This window comes from Crocuta crocuta, unplaced genomic scaffold (assembly GCF_008692635.1).
Source record: "Crocuta crocuta isolate KB4526 unplaced genomic scaffold, BGI_CrCroc_1.0 scaffold97, whole genome shotgun sequence".
NCBI lineage: Eukaryota > Metazoa > Chordata > Mammalia > Carnivora > Hyaenidae > Crocuta > Crocuta crocuta.
This window is the reverse complement of record NW_027531999.1, coordinates 8,396,391-8,415,145: the sequence shown is the minus strand read 5'-3', so window position 1 is coordinate 8,415,145 and position 18,755 is coordinate 8,396,391. Positions and strand designations below refer to the sequence as shown.

Sequence of the window (18,755 nt, the reverse complement as noted above, 5' to 3'; positions counted from 1 at the left end):
GCGCGACGGGACCAGCAGCATGAGCAGCGGCTACAGCAGCCTGGAGGAGGACTCCGAGGACTTCTTCTTCACCGCCAGGACCTCCTTCTTCAGGAGAGCGCCCCAGGGCAAGCCCCGCACCGGCCAGCAAGTGAGTGGCACGCGCCGTGGGCGCCGCAGCCCGCGCCCCTCGCTCCCAGGATTCCCGAACCCACGTGTTGTCTGCGAGGCTCGTTCGGGATGCCGGCTGGGAAGGAGGAGGGGCGGTTGAGAAGGGGCTTCTGCCCTTGGGGATCCCAGGGTCGTGCTTGGAGCTCGTGCACATGGGCGTGCGGGCGTGCGCGCGANCGGGCTAGGGGAAGAGGAGGCAGGGCGGGAGACCGGGGGCCGGCTCCTGCCTTCCTCGCCGCCTGGCCTCTGCGGCCCAGCTGCGGGCTGCGGGCTTCGGGGAAGCAGTTCTGAGCGTGGAGGCGGCCCCCGCCTCTCCCGGCGTTTCCCCTGCGCCCCAGCAGTTAGTGGTCGGGTCTTGGCTCCGGCCCTCACTGTGAGTCGGTCCAGTGGGCACTGGTCCCCTGAGTGGCATGGGCACCGTGTAATAGCCAGGGGTGGCGGTGATGACCTGGCTTCCTCTACCTTCCGGGTCCAGGACTTTGGGGGTGGGGGCGGGGACGGTAGCAGGCGCTCGCCAGATCTTGGTTGCGGGAGTCAAGGTTGTGCGTTTCCTGCAAAGTCAAGTTTGTGAGTGCCTCCAATGTTTTGCAAACAAGTTCCGGTGCTAGGTAAATACCAGCCGGCGTGAGCTGAGCTTTAGGCTGGTTTCTTCCTTTTTTGGAGGAAGCATGCCGTGGGAAGTAGGACCTAGGAAAAGATGGGAAGGGAACTTGGGCCGGCTTCGCCGACCGTGACCGTGTTTTTCAGGGAGGCTTTCCCGAAACGGGCCACTTGGCGTGGACTTCTCAGTCCTGAGCGTGAACTCGAGGCCTCCTGGCCCTGGGAGCCACACCAGGGAGCCCCGCCAACCTAGCCGTGCTCACATCAGATTAGTGAAGGCTGTAATGGAACAAATTTGTTGCTCTTAAAAAATATCAGGCGCTCCCCAAATTTTGCTGTTAGACAGTCTTGGAGACTGGAGGCAAGGAAAATCGTTCAGGGCCGGATGATGAGTTATAGGAGGGGTGAGGACGGAGTAATGTGTCAGGGTTTCCTTGCCAGACCTTTTAGGTTTATTTAACCACTTTCTGAGGTCAGATTTCTTTTTATGATTCGGAAGTTCTAGTCTTCCCAACCTCTTAACCCCCAAACCAGAGGGAGGGGACGGGGGTGGGGGGTGGGGGGAGGCAATGGAGAAGGGCAAGAGTGAAGTCAAGTGCCTTCATTCAGTAGCAGGTAATCCTGAGTGAAGTCCTGGGGCGGCAGTCCGCCCTCTTTATTGTTTCTAAGGCTTAGGGCTGCACTATTTACTAGTCACTTTGAGCGATGGCTTAGCTCAGGCTGCTGTAACAAATACCGTAGATTAGGTGACTTAAACACGAATATTTCTCACAGTTCTGGAGGCTGGAGGTGCATCTGGGTGCGTGGCTCAGGCTTCCAGGCTTGGAGAGGCCTGACTTCTTGCTGTGTGTGACCTCTTGTGGAGAAAGGGCTAGCTTTCTTCCTCTTAGAAGGGGGCCTCTGATGCCCTCATTACCTCCCACAGCACCCCCCCCAATCCTGTCACATTTAGGTCTTCATCATATGAATTTTGGAGTACACGTGCAGTTCATGGCAATTGATCCCTCTTTTTGAGTGGAGTGTTTTTTTTTTTTTAATATTTTATTTATTTCTGAGAGAGAGACAGCATGAGCAGGGGAGGGTCAGAGAGAGAGGGACACACAGACTCTGAAACAGGCTCCAGGCTCTGAGCTAGCTGTCAGCACAGAGCCCGATGAGGGGCTCGAACCCACGAACCGTGACATGAGATCATGACCTGAGCTGAAGCCGGACGCTTAACCGACTGAGCCACCCAGGCGCCCCTGAGTGGAGTGTATTTTAAGGGCATGCGTTCCTGTGAAGTTTGGAAGGCAGAAATACTTGTCTGAGGAAAGAATTAATTGCTTTTCCTTATGCTTCTTTCGCTTGGCCCTTCTGTCTTTCTTGACCTCTCCTTTGTTTCTCTTATCTACTTTTTATTTTCTCCTGCTACTTAATGTTGTCGCTGCTTGACACTTTGGCTAGAATTTGACAGAGGTGGTTGTGTGGTAGGTTGAAGTCTATTCCAGAGGCGGCTGTTAATCTTCACAAAAAGTGCTGGTTCTCAGGCTCTCCAGGTGTGTGGTGCTCCTTCACAGGGGCCAGAATATCCGGGTTAGAATGGAGTGAGACTGTTTCAGGGCTTTAAAAAGTAAAAACATCTCTTTTTTTTTTTCGGGGTTTACACATACAGTGTTTTTGCTCATTAGTTTGGCATACATTTTATATAATACTTGTTTAGCATTTAGGATTTGTCTGCCATTCATACGTGTTTTGAAGTATTGTGCTGAAAACCAGGACAGTAAGATTTAGTTCTTGACTTGAAGATCGTGTTTTGTATATTCTGAAGCCTTATTGCCCGTGCATTTACCCTTCTCATGTAACACGTGGAAGGTGCTGAGTTATGGAACTTTCTTGCCAGGTGGAAAAAGTGTTTCAAACTGAATTTTTGTGGGCATTTTGGTTAAAGTGCCTGAATAAGTCTGTTAAATTCCTGCTAAGATTTGCGAGTTTATAAAAAGCAAGGCACTCTAAATATGGAGCATTTGTTTTACCTATGGTTAGATGATACATAAACCTTTTTCATTTTATTTATTATTATTTAAGGAATCTCTGTGCCCAACGTGGAGCTTGAACTCATGACCCTGAGATCAAGAGTCCCTCGCTATATTGGCTGAGTCAGCGAGCCACCCCACCTTTTTCATTTTTACAATGTTGGTGATTATAACAATAAGATAAGCATTTATGACAGTGTAAAAGTGGAATTTATCCTTTCTTTAGAGAGGTGCAAAGAGAGATGTTGCCATAGGCAACAACAATTAACTCTGTTATTGATAATGGTAATTGGGTTTTTTGTTTTTGTTTTTTGTTTTGTTTTGTTTTTTGGTGCTGAACCACCTGGTGAAAAAGCCAAGAAGATCTGGTTTCTAGGACTCTTGAAAATATCCAGCGAAAGCAAGATGTTTGTGGTAAATGCAGGATGGAGAAAAAGGGGAAAGGGGATGAGGAATTTCTTTTCTTCTTCTGCCAGGCAAAGGAATATAGCCCAACTTCTGTCTCCAACAAAAACAAGAATCTTATGGATATAAAGGAAATGTTACCATTTTCTTTCTTATATTATGCTGGAAAAAAGGAAAAGGCTTAAAAACCTGTCTGGAGGATATTAACAAGAACGAACACATGGACTTTCTGTGGCGGTTTGGATGTCTTGCTGCATCTCTGGGGTCTCCATTGGTACCTGATACACCATGGCTGCTCAGCAAATATTAGTTATGAATGCTTTCCTGGTTTGATGATAATTGGCTCTTTTTTTTTTTTAAGTTTATTTATTTGAGAGAGAGGGAGAATCCCCAACAGGCTCCACAGGGTTTGATCCCATGGATCGTGAGATCATGATCTGAGTTGAAATCAAGAGTCAGATGTGGGATGCTTGGGTGGCTCAGTCGGTTAAGCATCTGACTCAAGTCAGAGTCAGACCTGACCTCCGCTCAGGTCATGATCTCATGGTTCTTGGGTTCGAGCCCTGGGTTGGGCTCTGTGCTGACAGCTAGCTCAGAACCTGGAGTCCGTCTTCAGATTCTGTGTCTCCCTCTCTCTCTTACCCTCCCCTCCTCACGCTGTCTCTCTCTCTCTCTAAAATAAATAAAAACATAAAAAAAAAAGATGCATAACTGACTGAGCCACCCAGGGGCCCTGATAATGCTTGGCTCTTTATAGGTTTTCAAATGTACCCTATTTTATGATTTCCCCAAGAACCCCCTGGAGAATTAACTCTTAATGAAAGGTAAGACTTTGTTAAGTGATTCACCAAAGGGCCCACAAACTTTCCGTTTTTGTTAATTCTCAGCCCCCCAAAATTTAAAATTCAGTTTTCTCTTTGCAAATATGGACATCTGTAGTTCAGGAGCTTCTTAAAATGTTGACCCCCGCCCACACACACCAATTCTGCATATATCTTCATTACTGTGTTCGCAATTTATGATTGTGGATTCACTCTTGTTTCGTGAAGGACCAAAAATGTGAGCAATTCCGTTATTCATAATTCTCCTCTCCTACACATTCATACTTCCAAGAGTAGAAATGGACTAAGGTTATTCATGTAGTCTATTGGAGCATATCTTTCCCTGTAGCTAAGGTAATCACTTTTCTTTCTGAGTCTTTGGTAATTTAATAGGAATAAGGAAAGGAGACCCTGGTTTTGCTTTAGCAGAATAGTCAAGTCTTTATTAAAAAAATTTTTTTAAATGTTTTATTTATTTCTGAGAGAGAGAGGCAGCATGAGCTGGGGAGGGTCAGAGAGAGAGGGAGATACAGAATCTGAGATAGGCTCTAGGCTCTGAGCTAGCTGTCCGCACAGAGCCGACAAGGGGCTCGAACCCACGAACCATGTGATCACGACCTGAGCTGAAGTTGGATGCTTAGCTGACTGAGCCTCCCAGGTGCCCCAGAATAGTCAACAGGTCTAAAAAATTGTCTTTGAATCAGTCACACTTCTAAAAGAAGGTACCCTGAAGAATTGTTTAATAAGGTGAGCCCGTGAGACCCCATATAACAGGCCTCAGGTTGGCCCTATGAGTTCTCTCCTTATTAAAGTTTTTTTGGATTTGTTGTTTGGTTCTGTGTCATATTGTTAGAATCACCAGTAACGAGGCGCACTGTTTTTATTCAGTGTTTCCATTAGGAGCTTCGGCGGCAGATCCCTGGGGATACAAGAAGAATGGTTTACAACCTCCAAAGTATTCTGACTGTATTAACTTTCTACACTAATTTTTAATCCCTATGTTGTCAGACATAAATGCTGCTACCAGTCCTTCTGCCTGGTGCGTGGTGACTGGCACGTTTCTTCTCCATGTCTGGTATGCCCCGTTCTTACACGGTACAAATTAATCCCCTGGAATTTTGTGTTTGTGTGAGCATGACTGACGAGTTCACTTTCAAGAGAACATTAGTCACCTCTTACATGAAAATACATTCTCTCCCCCATTTCTTCTGGCTGATTTGCAAAAGATTTGGGGTTATTTGGAAAGCAGTGACACAAAACATTTATGAAAAGAAAAGCTAAAAATATCCAATAGTGTGCTTATTCTTTTTAGACTTCCTTTGGCAGTCAGTGCATGTCATACTGTAAACATTCATTTTCTGGGAGAAAAAAAACGAGGCAGAGCAAGTACTTTTTAGGGTGGCGTGGGCCCCAAGTCTTAGCCCTGAGCATCAGCTCTTGCTTACCCCCAGCTGCCCACAGAAGTAGCTGTCTTTGATAAAGGCCCCTGTTTGAGGCTTTTGCTTTTCGCTTCTGATTTGGCTTGAGGCCATTATCTAGTTGGGGCCCTGGTTCAGAAGTGCTGGTGGAGAGAGAATAAGATAGGAGATAGATGCCTGGGAAGGGGCTGCTTTTCTATAATGTATCTTGGCTAAATTCACCTGTTTGTATCCTTGTCTCACTGAAGAGCTATGTACACTGCCTAGTAAGAGGTTTAATTCTGAACAAGCATTAGCTCTGTGACGAGGCCCTGCTTCTTGTTCACTCTCTGATGCAACAACTTTTATCTATTTATTTAAATGTTTCTTTTTTTTTTTAATGTTTTATTTATTTCTAGGAGAGAGAGAGAGACAGCGTGAGCAGGGGAGGGTCAGAGAGAGAGGGAGTCACAGACTGAAACAGGCTCCAAGCTCTGAGCTGGCAGTCAGCGCAGGGCCCGACGCGGGGCTCGAACCCACGAACCGCGAGATCATGACCTAAGCGAAAGTCGGACGCTTAACCGACTAAGCCACCCAGGCGCCCCTATTTAAATGTTTCTTTATTTTTGAGAGTGAGAGCGTGAGTGGAGGAGGGGCAGAGAGACGGGGAGACAGAAGATCCCAAGTGGGCTCTGTGCTGTCAGCAGAGAACCTGGTGAGGGCTCAAACTCACGACCCGTGAGATCATAACCAGAGCTGAAGTTGGACGCTTCACTGACTGAGCCACCCAGGCGCCCCGATGCAGCAATTTTTATTGTTTGTTTATTTTATTTTTATTTTTTTATTTAGAAAGTGAGAGGCAGAGAGGGGCAGAGGAGAGGAAGAAAGAGAGAGTCCCAAGCAGGCTCCACGCTGTCAGCGCAGAGCCTGATGTAGGGTTTGAACTCAGGAACTGTTGAGATCATGATCTGAGTTGAAATCAAGAGTCGGATGCTTCCCCAACTGAGCCACTGAGGTGCTCCTGCAACAACTTTTTAATACCTGCATGTAACTAGGGTTCTGGCCCTACTAGTCTTCACTTCCTTTCTGGAGCCATGTGATTTGTCATTACAGAACTTTGGCCTGGGATTGCTTCCCTCCCTCCTCCTTCTCCGTCCCCTCAGAGAAGTCTGCCTGAATCTCCGCTCCGAAGTAGGCACCCTCTCCTCTTAAAGCCTTCTGCTCTTGCCTTTCATAGCAAAAATTATAATTTGTTATATTTAGTTTAATGAGGACATAGACTACCATGTTGACCCAGCATATAAAATAAATGCTCTGTACCTAGTATTTTTTGAAGGAATTAAAACGTACTGATTTTGGATGGAAGTTCCAGCCCTTGATACCCGGAGTTTTCCTTCATATACAAGTGTACACAATTTTTCTTCTCCCAGCTAGACCAAAAGTTTGTAAAGTATCTTACACATTAATAGTCATTTAAAAGTAGATGATATTGGTAATCAGTGCTATTACTGGGGTGGGTATAATTCACTTTATATTTCCCCCTTATTTTGAGAAAGCCCATTATTCGTTTATTCAACATTTATTGAATTCAATTTGCCAACAATTTATTTTTGCTCTGAAGGGAAAGAGCAGAGGGTTTAAGAGGGGAGGGGTACCTACTTTATTTTGCCTTTTTTTAAAAAGGTTTTATTTATTTATTTATTTATTTGAGAGAGCGAGAGCATGAGCAAGCAGGGAGAGGGGCAAAGAGAGAGAATCTTAAGCAGGCTCCATGCTCGTGCTTAGAGGTGTGGAGTCTGATGTGGGGCTCTATCCCATGCATGACCTTGGGATCACGACCTAAGCTGAAGTCAAGAGTTGGATCTCAACCGACTGAGTAATCTCAGGTGCCTCCATTGAGTAATATTTTGTAAAAGCTCACCAAATAGAACATCTCTCTAACTTTTCCTTAAGGAGCATGTTCCTTTAGTGTAAAGGAGACTTGTACCTGCTGACAGTTTTTAAGAACATTTCTGTTGTGTAAAGTGTGGTAAAGCTATACAGCAGTTTAGATGGAAAGGCTTACTGAGAAGTATATCCCTGTAAAACAAGCCACGTTTTCCCATTGACATCTGTCCAGAAACTGTAGATGATTGTGTTCCAGCAGAAACGTCATCATCCTCAAGGATATGAAATGCGTTAAACAGAGTTAATACTGATAATGCTAATGAGAGTTTATCAAACTCTCCAAAACAGGTTAGTTTTCCAGGTTTTTCTTAATAGTTCTGGTTTGGCTCTCAGTGGCTAGTCAGATGGTTTTGTTTACTTATTATTATCGTCATTATTTTTATTTTTTTTACAGTTATTTTTGAGAGAGACAGGGAGGGGCAGAGAGAAAGGGAGAGAGAGAGAATCCCTCTACTCAGTGCCTGATGTGGGTCTTGATCCCATGAACCCTGAGATCGTGACCTGAGCTGAAATCAAGAGTCGGATGCTTAACTGATGAGTCACCTAGGCACCCCTAACTTGTTATTTTTTTAATGGAGAGGGCCAGATATGCAGTAGGAAGGATGTCAGAGCCCATAAAAGATGATTAAGATGTGGTATTCATGTAAAAATGTTATCAAGAGAAGGAACCATCATTCTAAAACTGTACTGTCAAATACAGTAGTTCCTGATCACGCTGGCTCTTACTTGAAATGTGGCTGGCCTGAACTCAGAGGTGCTGGAAGTCTGAAACATACACTGATTTCTATGACCAAGGAAAGAATATAAAATGTAAACAATGATTGATTGTTTAATATTGGTTACATGTTGAATACTTGGGGTGTACTGAGTTAAATAAAATTGATTTTTACCTGTTTGTTTTTTAACTTGGCTACTGGAAAATTTAGAGTTCGGTATGTGGCTCACATTCTATTTCTGCTGGGCAATGCTGTTTGCTAGAACAGAGCTACTAACTCTTGCCAGGGGTTTGGATCTCCATCCACTAGTGGCTGCAGATGGATGGATGGGATGCCAGATGGGCGCCCTGGGAAGATTTTTCTTTGTGAAGGGGAACTTGGCCTTTACTGTTGGGAATCGTTTGTTTTTTCTCAGCCTATCGTGGGTCATGCATACCAGCATTTTGAGGTTGTGAAACTTTTGTGTGGGCAACTTCCCCTTTTTTCTGACATATGAGCTGATAGGATAAAAACTGTCCTATGGCATTCAAACTGCACCTCTGCCTTGAATTTACAGAGAATGGTGCTCATTATTTCATAGGGTATTAAAACAGCAAGAGTAATACACATTTTATGGACTGTAATTGCTAACTGCTGCTACATGATTCAGTCAGCTAAGAATAATTTACTAATTATATATTGCAGCACTCAGTTCTTTTTCCAGATGCTAAACAAAGTGAGATAATTAGAGGAGGAAGAAGGGTGAATTTGGGAATTGGAGACCAGGAGAATAGATTCAGAAGATCTGGATTTAAGAGGTTTAGAATGCAGTCAGCAAACTGTTTTTCATGAAATTAATGCAGGTCAGGCAATGTTTGTGCGTGTCAAGATTGTGAAGGTAGCTTTCTACGTTCATTCCCAAGTGTTCATGGAATGTTGGCAATGTGGTAGACTGGTGCTAGGGTTTTGATGAACAAAACAGATGGAAACTTGCTCGAAAGTTTAGTTCGGAGTCTTTCTGCACTTGGCTAGCTCGGTGGATGGAGCATGTGGTTCTTGATCTCGAACCCCACTTTGGGTGCAGAGATTACTTAAAAATAAAATCTTAAGGTTTAGTTTGTAGTCTGTATAGATCATTTCCCATCCATGGTAAAGAGGAAGATCTTGGTTCAAAACTTGGCTCCATCTTTGTTTCATACATGCCAAGAAAGTACTTTTTCATAAGCATGCCGGTTTTATTCAAAGGATATTAAGGTTTTATGGATAGCTGAAGCAATATGTTTAAAAATTCTTACCCCCAAAGTTTTAAGTTTATTTTTGAGAGAGCAAGATAGAGCATGAATGGAAGAGGGACAGAGGGAGAGGGAGACACAGATAGAATCTGAAGTGGGCTCCAGGCTCTGAGCTGTCTTCACAGAGCCCGACATGGGACTCAAACTCATAGGTTGTGAGATCATGACCTGAGTCATGCTTTCCAGCATCCAAAATCGGATGCTTAACTAACTGAGCCACCCAGGCGCCCCAAGCTTTTTTTTTTTTTTTTGATAATAAGAGTGCTATAAAAATCCCATCATACAGTTTGGGGGAAAATGGTCCATTATTTTACTATCCTAATCCAAATATTATTTTGCAGAATTGTTTCCTAGTTTTTTCATTTGTCTTTTTTATTCTTTTATTTTTACTGAATAAAAATCTTTGAAAAAATCTTTATTTTTGAGACAGAGAGAGAGAAAGAGTGCGAGTAGGGGAGGAGCACAGAGAGAAGGAAACATAGAATCTGAAGCAGGCTCCAGGCTCTGAGCTGTCAGCACAGAGCCCCATGTGGGGCTCGAACGCATGAATTGTGAGATCATAACCTGAGCCGAAGTCAGACGCTTAACTGACTGAGCCACTCAGGTGTCTGTCTTTTTTATTTTTTAAGTAATCCCTACACCCAATGTAGGGCTCGAACTTAGATCAAGAGTCATATGCTTAACTGACTGAGCCAGCCAGGTGCTCCTCATTTGTCTTTTTACATACATATAATCATATTGTACTGACTTAAAAAAATTTGTGATAATACACCTAAAATTTGCCATCTAGTGTTAAGCATATTTACATTGTTATGTCTCCGATTGCTGGAACTTTTTCTTTTTTTTAAACTTTTTTTTTTTAATGTTTTATTTCTGAGAGGAAGAGAGCGTGAGCAGGGGAGGGTCAGAGAGAGAGGGAGACACAGAATCTGAAACAGGCTCCAGGCTCTGAGCTAGCTGACAGCATGGAGTCCGATGCAAGGCTTGAACCCACGAACCGTGAGATTGTGACCTGAGCTGAAGTTGGACACTTAACCAACTGAGCCACCCAGGCGCCCCTGCCTGAACTTTTTCACCTTGGAAACTGCAACACCATCCCCACCATACTCTTGGTAGTCAGCATTCTATTTCTGTTTCTATGAGTTTGACTCATCTAGATATCTCATATAAGTGAAATCCTACAATAGTTGTCTCTTTTTGTGACTGGCTTATTTCACTCAGTATAACGTCCTTAAGGTTCATCTGTGCTGTAACGTGTTAGAGTTTTCTTCAAGCCTGAATAATAGTGCATTTCATTTATGTACCGTGTTTTGTTTATCCATTCATCAGTCAGTTGCTGGTTGGGTGCTTCTAACTCCTGGCTGTGGTGGCTAATGCTGCAGTGAACATGGGTACACAGATATGTCTTACTGACCCAGCTTTTCAGTTCTTTCAGGCATGTACCCAGAAGTGGCTTTGCTGAATCATATTGGTAAAATTTTTAAAAATTTTAAGATAAATTTTTAAATGTTTATTTTTGAGAGAGACAGAGACACAGAGCATGAGCAGGGGAGGGAAGAGAGAGAGGGAGACACAGAATCCAAAGGAGGCTCTGGGCTCTGAGGTGTTAGCACAGAGCCCGATGTGGGGCTTGAACTCATGAACCGCAAGATCATGACTTGAGCTGGAACTGGATGCTTAACTGACTGAGCCACCCAGGCGTCCCAGAATTTTAAAGGAATTCTGCATTGACAAATTTGAGTCTTGCTATTTAAACTTAGAATTATGAGGGGCGCCGGGGTGGCTCAGTCTGTTAAGCGTCTGACTGCAGCTCAGGTCATGATCTCACAGTTTACAGGTTTGAGCCCCGCATCGGACTCTCTATTGCCAGCACGGACCCTGCTTCAGGTCCTCTGTCCGTCTCTGTCTGCCCCTCCCCCTATCTCTCTTTCTCTCTCTCAAAAATAAACATGGCTCAGTCAGTTAAGTGTCCGACTTTGGCTCAGGTCATGATCTCGTGATTCGTGAGTTTGAGCCCTGTGTTGGGCTCTCTACTGTCAGCATAGAACCTCCTTGGGACTCTGGCTCCCTCTCTCCCCCCTCCCCTGCTCATGCTCTGTCCATCTGTCTCTCTCTCAAAAATAACCATTTAAAAATATTAAAAACACCTTTTCCATTATGGAATAGCTTTTTAGAGTAGATGTACAAAATGCAATTCTACTTAGCAGTGAAGGTATGGCCATTTTTCATTCCTCCAGTTATATATCACCAGTTGAAGGCTATATTAAAATAATTTTTTTTAACATTTATTTATTTTTGAGAGACCGAGCATGAGCAGGGGAGGGGCAGAGAGAGAGGGAGACACAGAATCCAAAGCAGGCCCCAGGTCAGCACAGACCTGGATGTGGAGCTTGAACCCAGAAAATGTGAGAGCATGACGTGAGTCGGAATTGGATGCTTAACTGAGCCACCCAGGTGCCCCTGAAGGCTGTATTTTTAACTAGTTTCATTGTGCCCTTAGCTCCACTGGGCATATTCATTAAAGTAGAGGAAAACGTGGGGTGCCTGGGTGGTGGCTCAGTTAGTAGAGCATGGGGACTCTGAGGACAAACAAAAAATAACTCATTGTTATTTAATTTGCATTCCTTTAACAGTAAGTTTAATATGCTTCTGTACTTCTCAATAGATCTTCCTCTTGGTGTGAGCCTTGTTCATGACCTTTGACCATTTGTTAGGCCGGAAATCTCCAGAGAACACTGTTGTTGAGTCGTGTGCATATTTAGCTGGGGAGATGGTTCCCCTTTTTTGTGGTCAGCTAAACTTCAGGTTATTTTTTGACTTACTCTGTTTGGACCAGAGGGACATTACATACTCTGGCATTTTGAAATCCTTTAGAGTCTGTCTCAGGCTGACATCACTGAAAATCAGAGCAAAAAAAAAAAACAAAAAAAAAACCCCAACAACAACAACAAGACCCCCCACTTTACTCCTATAATTATGACCCAGGAAAGGCATTACCAAGAAAGCATCAGGTCCTGTGAATACGTTGTGGAATACAGAGGGTGGGAGCTGGACGATGTGCTGCCGTTTACTAAGCAGCTTTAAAAAAAAAAAAAAGGACTGAAAGTGCCTGTTTATCTTTGAATTTCAGTACATTTAGTGGGAGTTTTCCAAGCATCTGGTAGAATTCAGAGGAACCTAAGTTTTATCCATAGACCAGATTTTGAAAAAAGGATTGTAGGACAAACTGCTAAAAACCCCACCTACCAAAGAGGGTTTTTATAGTGTTTACTTAGTGGCTTATTGTCTTTTGTTGAAACATTGCAGTTAGAATCTGGCATTGCTGTCTACTTTAAAAGGCTTGCTTGTGATCAGAGTTTTTGCTAGATCTCTTTATATTCTGATGAACCCGTAGTTTGTCCTCATTTACTTTTTTCTTCATTCAGGATATTTTAATTAAGTGAATCTTTTAAAGAGATGTAAAGAATTATTTCTGACTTTAGGGGGGACTATGAGTCCTCCTTAATCCTCATATTCTTAAGCCAAACAAGTTTACTCTGAAAATTTCCTACAAATGCTTGTTTCGAGGAATAGTTTTTTGATATTTTGCCAGTGAAGTCCTAGAGATTTATATGTATCTGATACAGTTCTTGAACAGCAAAACAAAACCAAAAACTCTTATGAAAATATAAAATAGCTGTATGCATTACATAGGAGGGAAAAAAATAGCAGTACTAAAAATGAAGTTTAACATTCCATCGTGTTTTACAGTTAATGGAGCTTTCCAAGAGAATTAAAATTCAGTTGATTTATTTGGACTCTAATTTCAGTGGAACTTGGAAATGAGAAATTAAACCAACAGAAGTTTTATTGGTTTAGACCTTCAGCAGTTCCAGGTTTTAATGGCACTGCCGAGGTGAATTCAGAGGTATTTGACTGTAGTCTATGATTTCCCAGCTCTGGGAAAATGTAAATATTATGTAGGTGGTTTAAAGAAACAATAATATTGCTTTGGTCCATTTAAGGTCTGTTTCTGTTTGTTTAAACAGGCTCGTGGATGGCTTTTTCTCGCCAGTATTCCTTTGGGGGGAAGTTCCTGCCCTTTCAGATCTTTCTGAAGTTTGAAAATTGCTTTCTTGCCCTCTCCAGTGACCAGCGTTGGCCACGTGGTGCCCTCGGTTGGAGGGGGTGTGGTGGTGGAGTGCTGTGCTGAGGTGTGGGGCTTGATCTTTGGCTGTCCTGCTGGCCTCTGCGAGAGGAACTGTACCCACAGTATAATTATTCCTGCCATTTGGTGCAGAGGATTGGAGGTAGGTCATGTAGGGGAAAGTAATACCTTTCAAAAAGGCAAACATGGCACCCCAATCAGCAAATCAGCTTAAAATTCATTCACCCTGGAAGTAGTTCTGAACAGTTTTCTAATTTTTTTTAATTTTTAATGTTTGTTTATTTTTGAGAGAGAGCAAGCGAGCGAGCGCAGGGGGAAGGAGCAGAGAGAGAGAGAGAGAGAGGAAGACACAGAATCTGAAACAGGCTCCAGGCTCTGAGCTGTCAGCACAGAACCCGACATGGGGCTTGAACTCACAGTGAGATCATGACCTGAACGAAGTCATATGCTTAATGGACTGAGCCACCCAGGCGCCCCTGAACAGTTTTTTTTTTTTTTAATTTTTATTTATTTCTAGGAGAGAGAGAGACAGCGTGAGCAGGGGAGGGTCAGAGAGAGAGGGAGTCACAGACTGAAACAGGCTCCAGGCTCTGAGCTGGCAGTCAGCACAGAGCCTGACGTGGGGCTCGAACCCACGAACCGCGAGATCATGACCTAAGCGAAAGTCGGACGCTTAACCGACTAAGCCACCCAGGTGCCCCCGCCCCTGAACAGTTTTAATTAACAGTGGATCTTGATCTTTTGAGGTGAGGGCTATTTAAAAAAAAAAAAGAGGGGGGAACTGGATTTTGTCATGGGCTATAAGGGTATGTGTTCTTGATTAATTACAAGCAGCTGTGTAAGGCAGCCTGGGTTTAAATCTGCCTACTGTTATCTAGCAAGGACTATTAAGTCCTTGCACCTCTTTGAGCCTCGATTTCCTCATCTGTAAAGTAGCAGCATGCCTAGCACATATAAACAGTAATAAGTATGAGCAATAAAAAATTACCTTATATTTTTAAAAAGTTCTCCCATATATGGTCATGTATCTCATTTGAGTTTTGGGGCTGCATGGAGAACTGACCATGCCTGGGAGAGTTGAAGCCAAAGAATGAAGGGAAATTAGGTGTGTCACTTTGGATTTATTGACCAAAATGAATTGGGAATCTCAATGTCCTTGATCAGGAAGAAGCTTCAATCATTCCCAGAGGCTTACTGTTTTTTTGTTTTTTTTCTTTTTTTAAACCACTTTTAGTCTCACTGTAGTGCTTTTGTTTTCTAGTAAAGGAGTTGTCTCCTGACCAAGCCTGAGGCCACCTATCAAAGTCTTCACTAACTTCTTTTTTCCCCTTAAGGTTAGCCACCCCAGTGGAATGAGATCAGACATACGTTCTTTTGCTCAAGAGTTGATGTATAGGTTGACACACTGAAGTTTTTTCTTTTCTCCTTTTTTCTTTCAACTTCTTTTTGTTCTTCCGCTCTTAACTGCCCCTGGCTGCAGGATTCTGGCTGCAGACTTCTTCTCAAGGCTACTAGCTTGACCTGGTGACAGTTTTGCTTCTTCCTGGGGCCTTTCCTTTTTCCTCCATCCAGAAGGTGTAAATTGCCTTGTGCTCCTTGTTTAGGGACTGAGTCACTGTCTTGTTTCTGGTTTTTGTGAGATCAAACTGGATGAGGTAATATGTGAACTGAGTAACTCACTGCAAAAGGGGTGTGTGGCTGTCCTTTGAATCCATTTCCACGCGCTGTGGCTGGGTTCCCAGCCCTCTGGTCTCCCACTCATGGTGTTTGAGCATTGCTGGACGCATCGACAGCGCGCAAGTAAGCTCGCTTGTGCACGTTTTGAACACAGGCGTTAACGAAGCTCGGGGAGACACGTGACCTGTTTGGCTGACCCTTCAGAGTTCATTTGTGCTCTGTCAAACTGGCATGGGTTTTGGAATCTGGTGGGAAACCTCTTCCCTTCAGACCACGTGAGCCTCTTGGGGTTTGCTGTTCCCTCTCTGTCCCCCATCCCTCCTTCTTTTGCTTGTGTTTCTTACAATAAACTGGTTGTCTAAAACTGGCTTTATCTTATGAATGCCATTGTGAATATTTTTAATCACTTGAATTGTAAATTTACTTGAACCGTAAATTTTACTGATACTCCTACTGATTCTCATTCACGTAAAAGACTTGGAACGTTATCCAGCATGTGAGTACATGTTCAGTACACATTGACTATTATTTCTAGGCATATTAGCATTATTCATTAAAAGCAATTTGGTGAGAGCTCTTACCAAGATAGCATGATGTGGTAGAAAAAGTCTAGGGATCTAGAATTGGGAAATCATCTTAATTTTGAATCTGTCATTTACTGGTTCTGGGAGCTTTGAAGAGGTTTCTTAACGTTTTGAGTATCAGCTTGCTAATCTTTAAAACAGATATTCTAGAAGGGTTAAATAAGATAATGTGTGTACAAGTATTCCTAAATTATAAATTGTTACATTATATAAATTGTTACAAGTTGTTACATAATTGCAAATATTAATGCATTTGGAGACTACTATAAAATTGTTAACTATATTATGTCTTATAAATTGATTTTAAATTCTCAACCTATGGTAGTATGATACTTGATAAATGGTTATTGAAAAATTAATTTATTCTCCCATCTCATTCATGTATGCCTATTTTGAATTTTAATTAACATTTTTTTAATGTTTATTTTTGAGAGAGAGACAGAGTGTGAGCAGGGGAGGGGCAGAGAGAGAGGGAGACACAGAATCCAAAGCAGGCTCCAGGCTCCGAGCTGTCAGCACAGAGCCCAACGTGGGGCTCGAACTCCCAAACTGAGAGATAATGACTTGAGTTGAAGTCGGTTGCTTAAGCATCTGAGCCCCCCAGACACCCCCATGTATGTCTTTTTTTATCTGCAAAATAGTGATTTGTATTTGGGGACCTGAACATTAAAAAAATTTTTTTTAATTTTTGGAGAGACAGCAGGAGCCAGGGAGAGGAGCAGAGGGAGAAAGAGAATCCCAAATAGACTCCATGTTCAGCATGGAACTTGATGTGGGGCTTGATCCCATGACCCGGGGATCATGACCTGAGCTGAAATCAGGTGTCACACTCTCAACTCACGGAGCCATCCAGGCACCCTGGATGACCTGAGCATTTTATATCTAAGCAGCAAGTTTAAATTACATTAGGAATGAATTGTGTTTATGAAGCACTCTGATGCTTTGGAGAAAGAATGATATTTAATTCTTATTATTGAATGAATGGATCGGACTTTGAGTAAATTTAGTTTTAAGCCTTCCAGATTGTATGTCTGTGAGCTTCATGACGGCAGGCCATTTCTGTCTTGTTCACCACTAGATGTTCATTGCTAGCGCGGTACTTGGCACAGGACACCGAGTGCGGTCTATTGTTATTTGTTTTTATTTATTTTTTAAGGATTTTATTTTTAAGTAATCTCTACACCCAGTGTGGGGCTCCCCGCATACTGAAACTGAGTCGTATGTTCCTCTGAGTTAGCCAGCCCAGCACCCTATCATTATTTGTTAATTGACCACCTGGTTTTCATTTTATCAGATTTGCGTCAGAATCCTAATCAAGAAAGAGAAGTTGGGTGAAGGCAGTGAAACATGTTTCTTTTCTTTCAAGGGGGGCAATCATAAAGCAAACAATGGAAATAGATTCTGTATCATGTGAAAGTGAGCCATTTAGGTGAAATGGAACATATATGGGGTGGGGATGTGGAGACGTGGGTCTTAGGCCTATACTTTGTTCCAAAAAAGTAGCTTTGGAAGTTAATGGCTAATTTATTCTGGAGGTAAATTCTTGACTGGGGGGAAAGTAACAGTGATAAAAGGCTTGAAAGGGATTCCAGGAAATGTATTGGGATGCCAAATGAATTTGTTAGGAAATAACTGTATTAGGTCATATCTGGTTGGGTGAGGTTGAACTTATGTGATTTGGTTAGTCATGGGTGTTTGAGAAATGAGTAGACTATGTGGAATATGAGTAGAATATGAATTCTTTTCCTAAGAGGGAATGTCTTGGGAAAGACATCAAGGGGGTCCTGGGTGGTTTATGAAATTCATCCCTATGTAGTTCCAACAAGAATGGGTCTCATGCAAGCCAAAGGAAGCAGTTAATTATTGCAGGAGTTGTAAAAATGGTGTCAAAAAAACTATCTTCTTTAAAATTTTTTTTTATGTTTTATTTATTTTAGAGAGAGAGAGAGACAATGCAAGCGGGGGAGGGTCAGAGAGAGAGACACACACAGAATACGAAGAGAGGCTCCAGGCTCTGAGCTAGCTGTCAGCACAGAGCCTGATGCGGGGCTTGAACCCACAAACTGTGAGATCATGACCTGAGCCGAAGTCGGACGCTTAACCGACTGAGCCACCCAGGTGCCCCAACATGGTGTCAAAAACTACTTAAGGAAGAGCCCACCAGCAATGCTACATTCCTGAGAAACTGGGCAGGATGAATGTAGGAGAGTCCTCTGCTTCTGGAGAATGCTAGGCCAGTGCGGGTAGATTAGCCACTGTGCTTGCTGAAGGATGAGTGCTTTATGGGCAGGTGCGCGGTCCCATTTGGGAGTGAGGGAAGTGCATTCGTTTCCTTTGGAAGATTAAATGTGGTCTTTTGTTTCCAGAGGCTCTTGTATTCCAGTTGGTCTGCATTTACCCTGGCCAGGTAAATGTTCCGAACCAGTTTCTTTTAAATTCTATTATAAAACATCAGAGGCTTTTATCTAATATGGTATATCCAAGTGTGAGGCTTCCAGAGGCTTCTGTCCCCTTGCCTACCCTGTGCAGCGTGCTTTACTCAGCTTCTCCATTCACTGACCCATGGGTATCATCCAGTTCAAGGCTCATTTCTTACAAATGTCTTGTCCTGTGATTGCTACAGGCACATTTAAAGTATTGCCTCCTGACAAGAATGAAAACCCTTGAGGGCTAGGGATCTTTGCTTCACAGAGGCCATAGTGAATGCTTCGTGAGTGTGATGATTAACTTGATTCATTATTGAGACATTGTCGTTCCCAAGAAGAATTATCTCCAATGAGAGCAGTTTATTTAGAATTGTCATCTGTTTCTAATTTCACAAAGACTTCAGGAGATAGTTCAGCAAGACCCCATGGGGAAAGATATTTCTTTAAAATTTGACTTTTAAACATTTGAGGGGTTATTGATAATTGAGGAAGACGTAACTGTAACTCCAAAGGAATGGACTGGATGGAATGGTTCCTTTTAATGTGAAGAGTCTGAGTTTTCTGCTGTTAGCTAGAAAGGAACATGCCTAAATACACAATTA

General features: G+C 43.0%; 1 protein-coding gene across 1 annotated transcript in view; it reads left to right on the top strand.

Annotated features, from left to right (window-relative positions):
* Positions 1-6: 6 nt before the first annotated feature.
* RASSF3 (Ras association domain family member 3) overlaps positions 7-18,755 on the top strand; it is a 72,805-nt gene continuing 54,056 nt past the window's right edge. Inside the window, exon 1 of the mRNA XM_077775231.1 lies at positions 7-130. Within this exon, the coding sequence (XP_077631357.1) occupies positions 20-130 (111 nt within the window). The 5' untranslated portion in view covers positions 7-19. The remainder of the gene's footprint in view (positions 131-18,755) is intronic.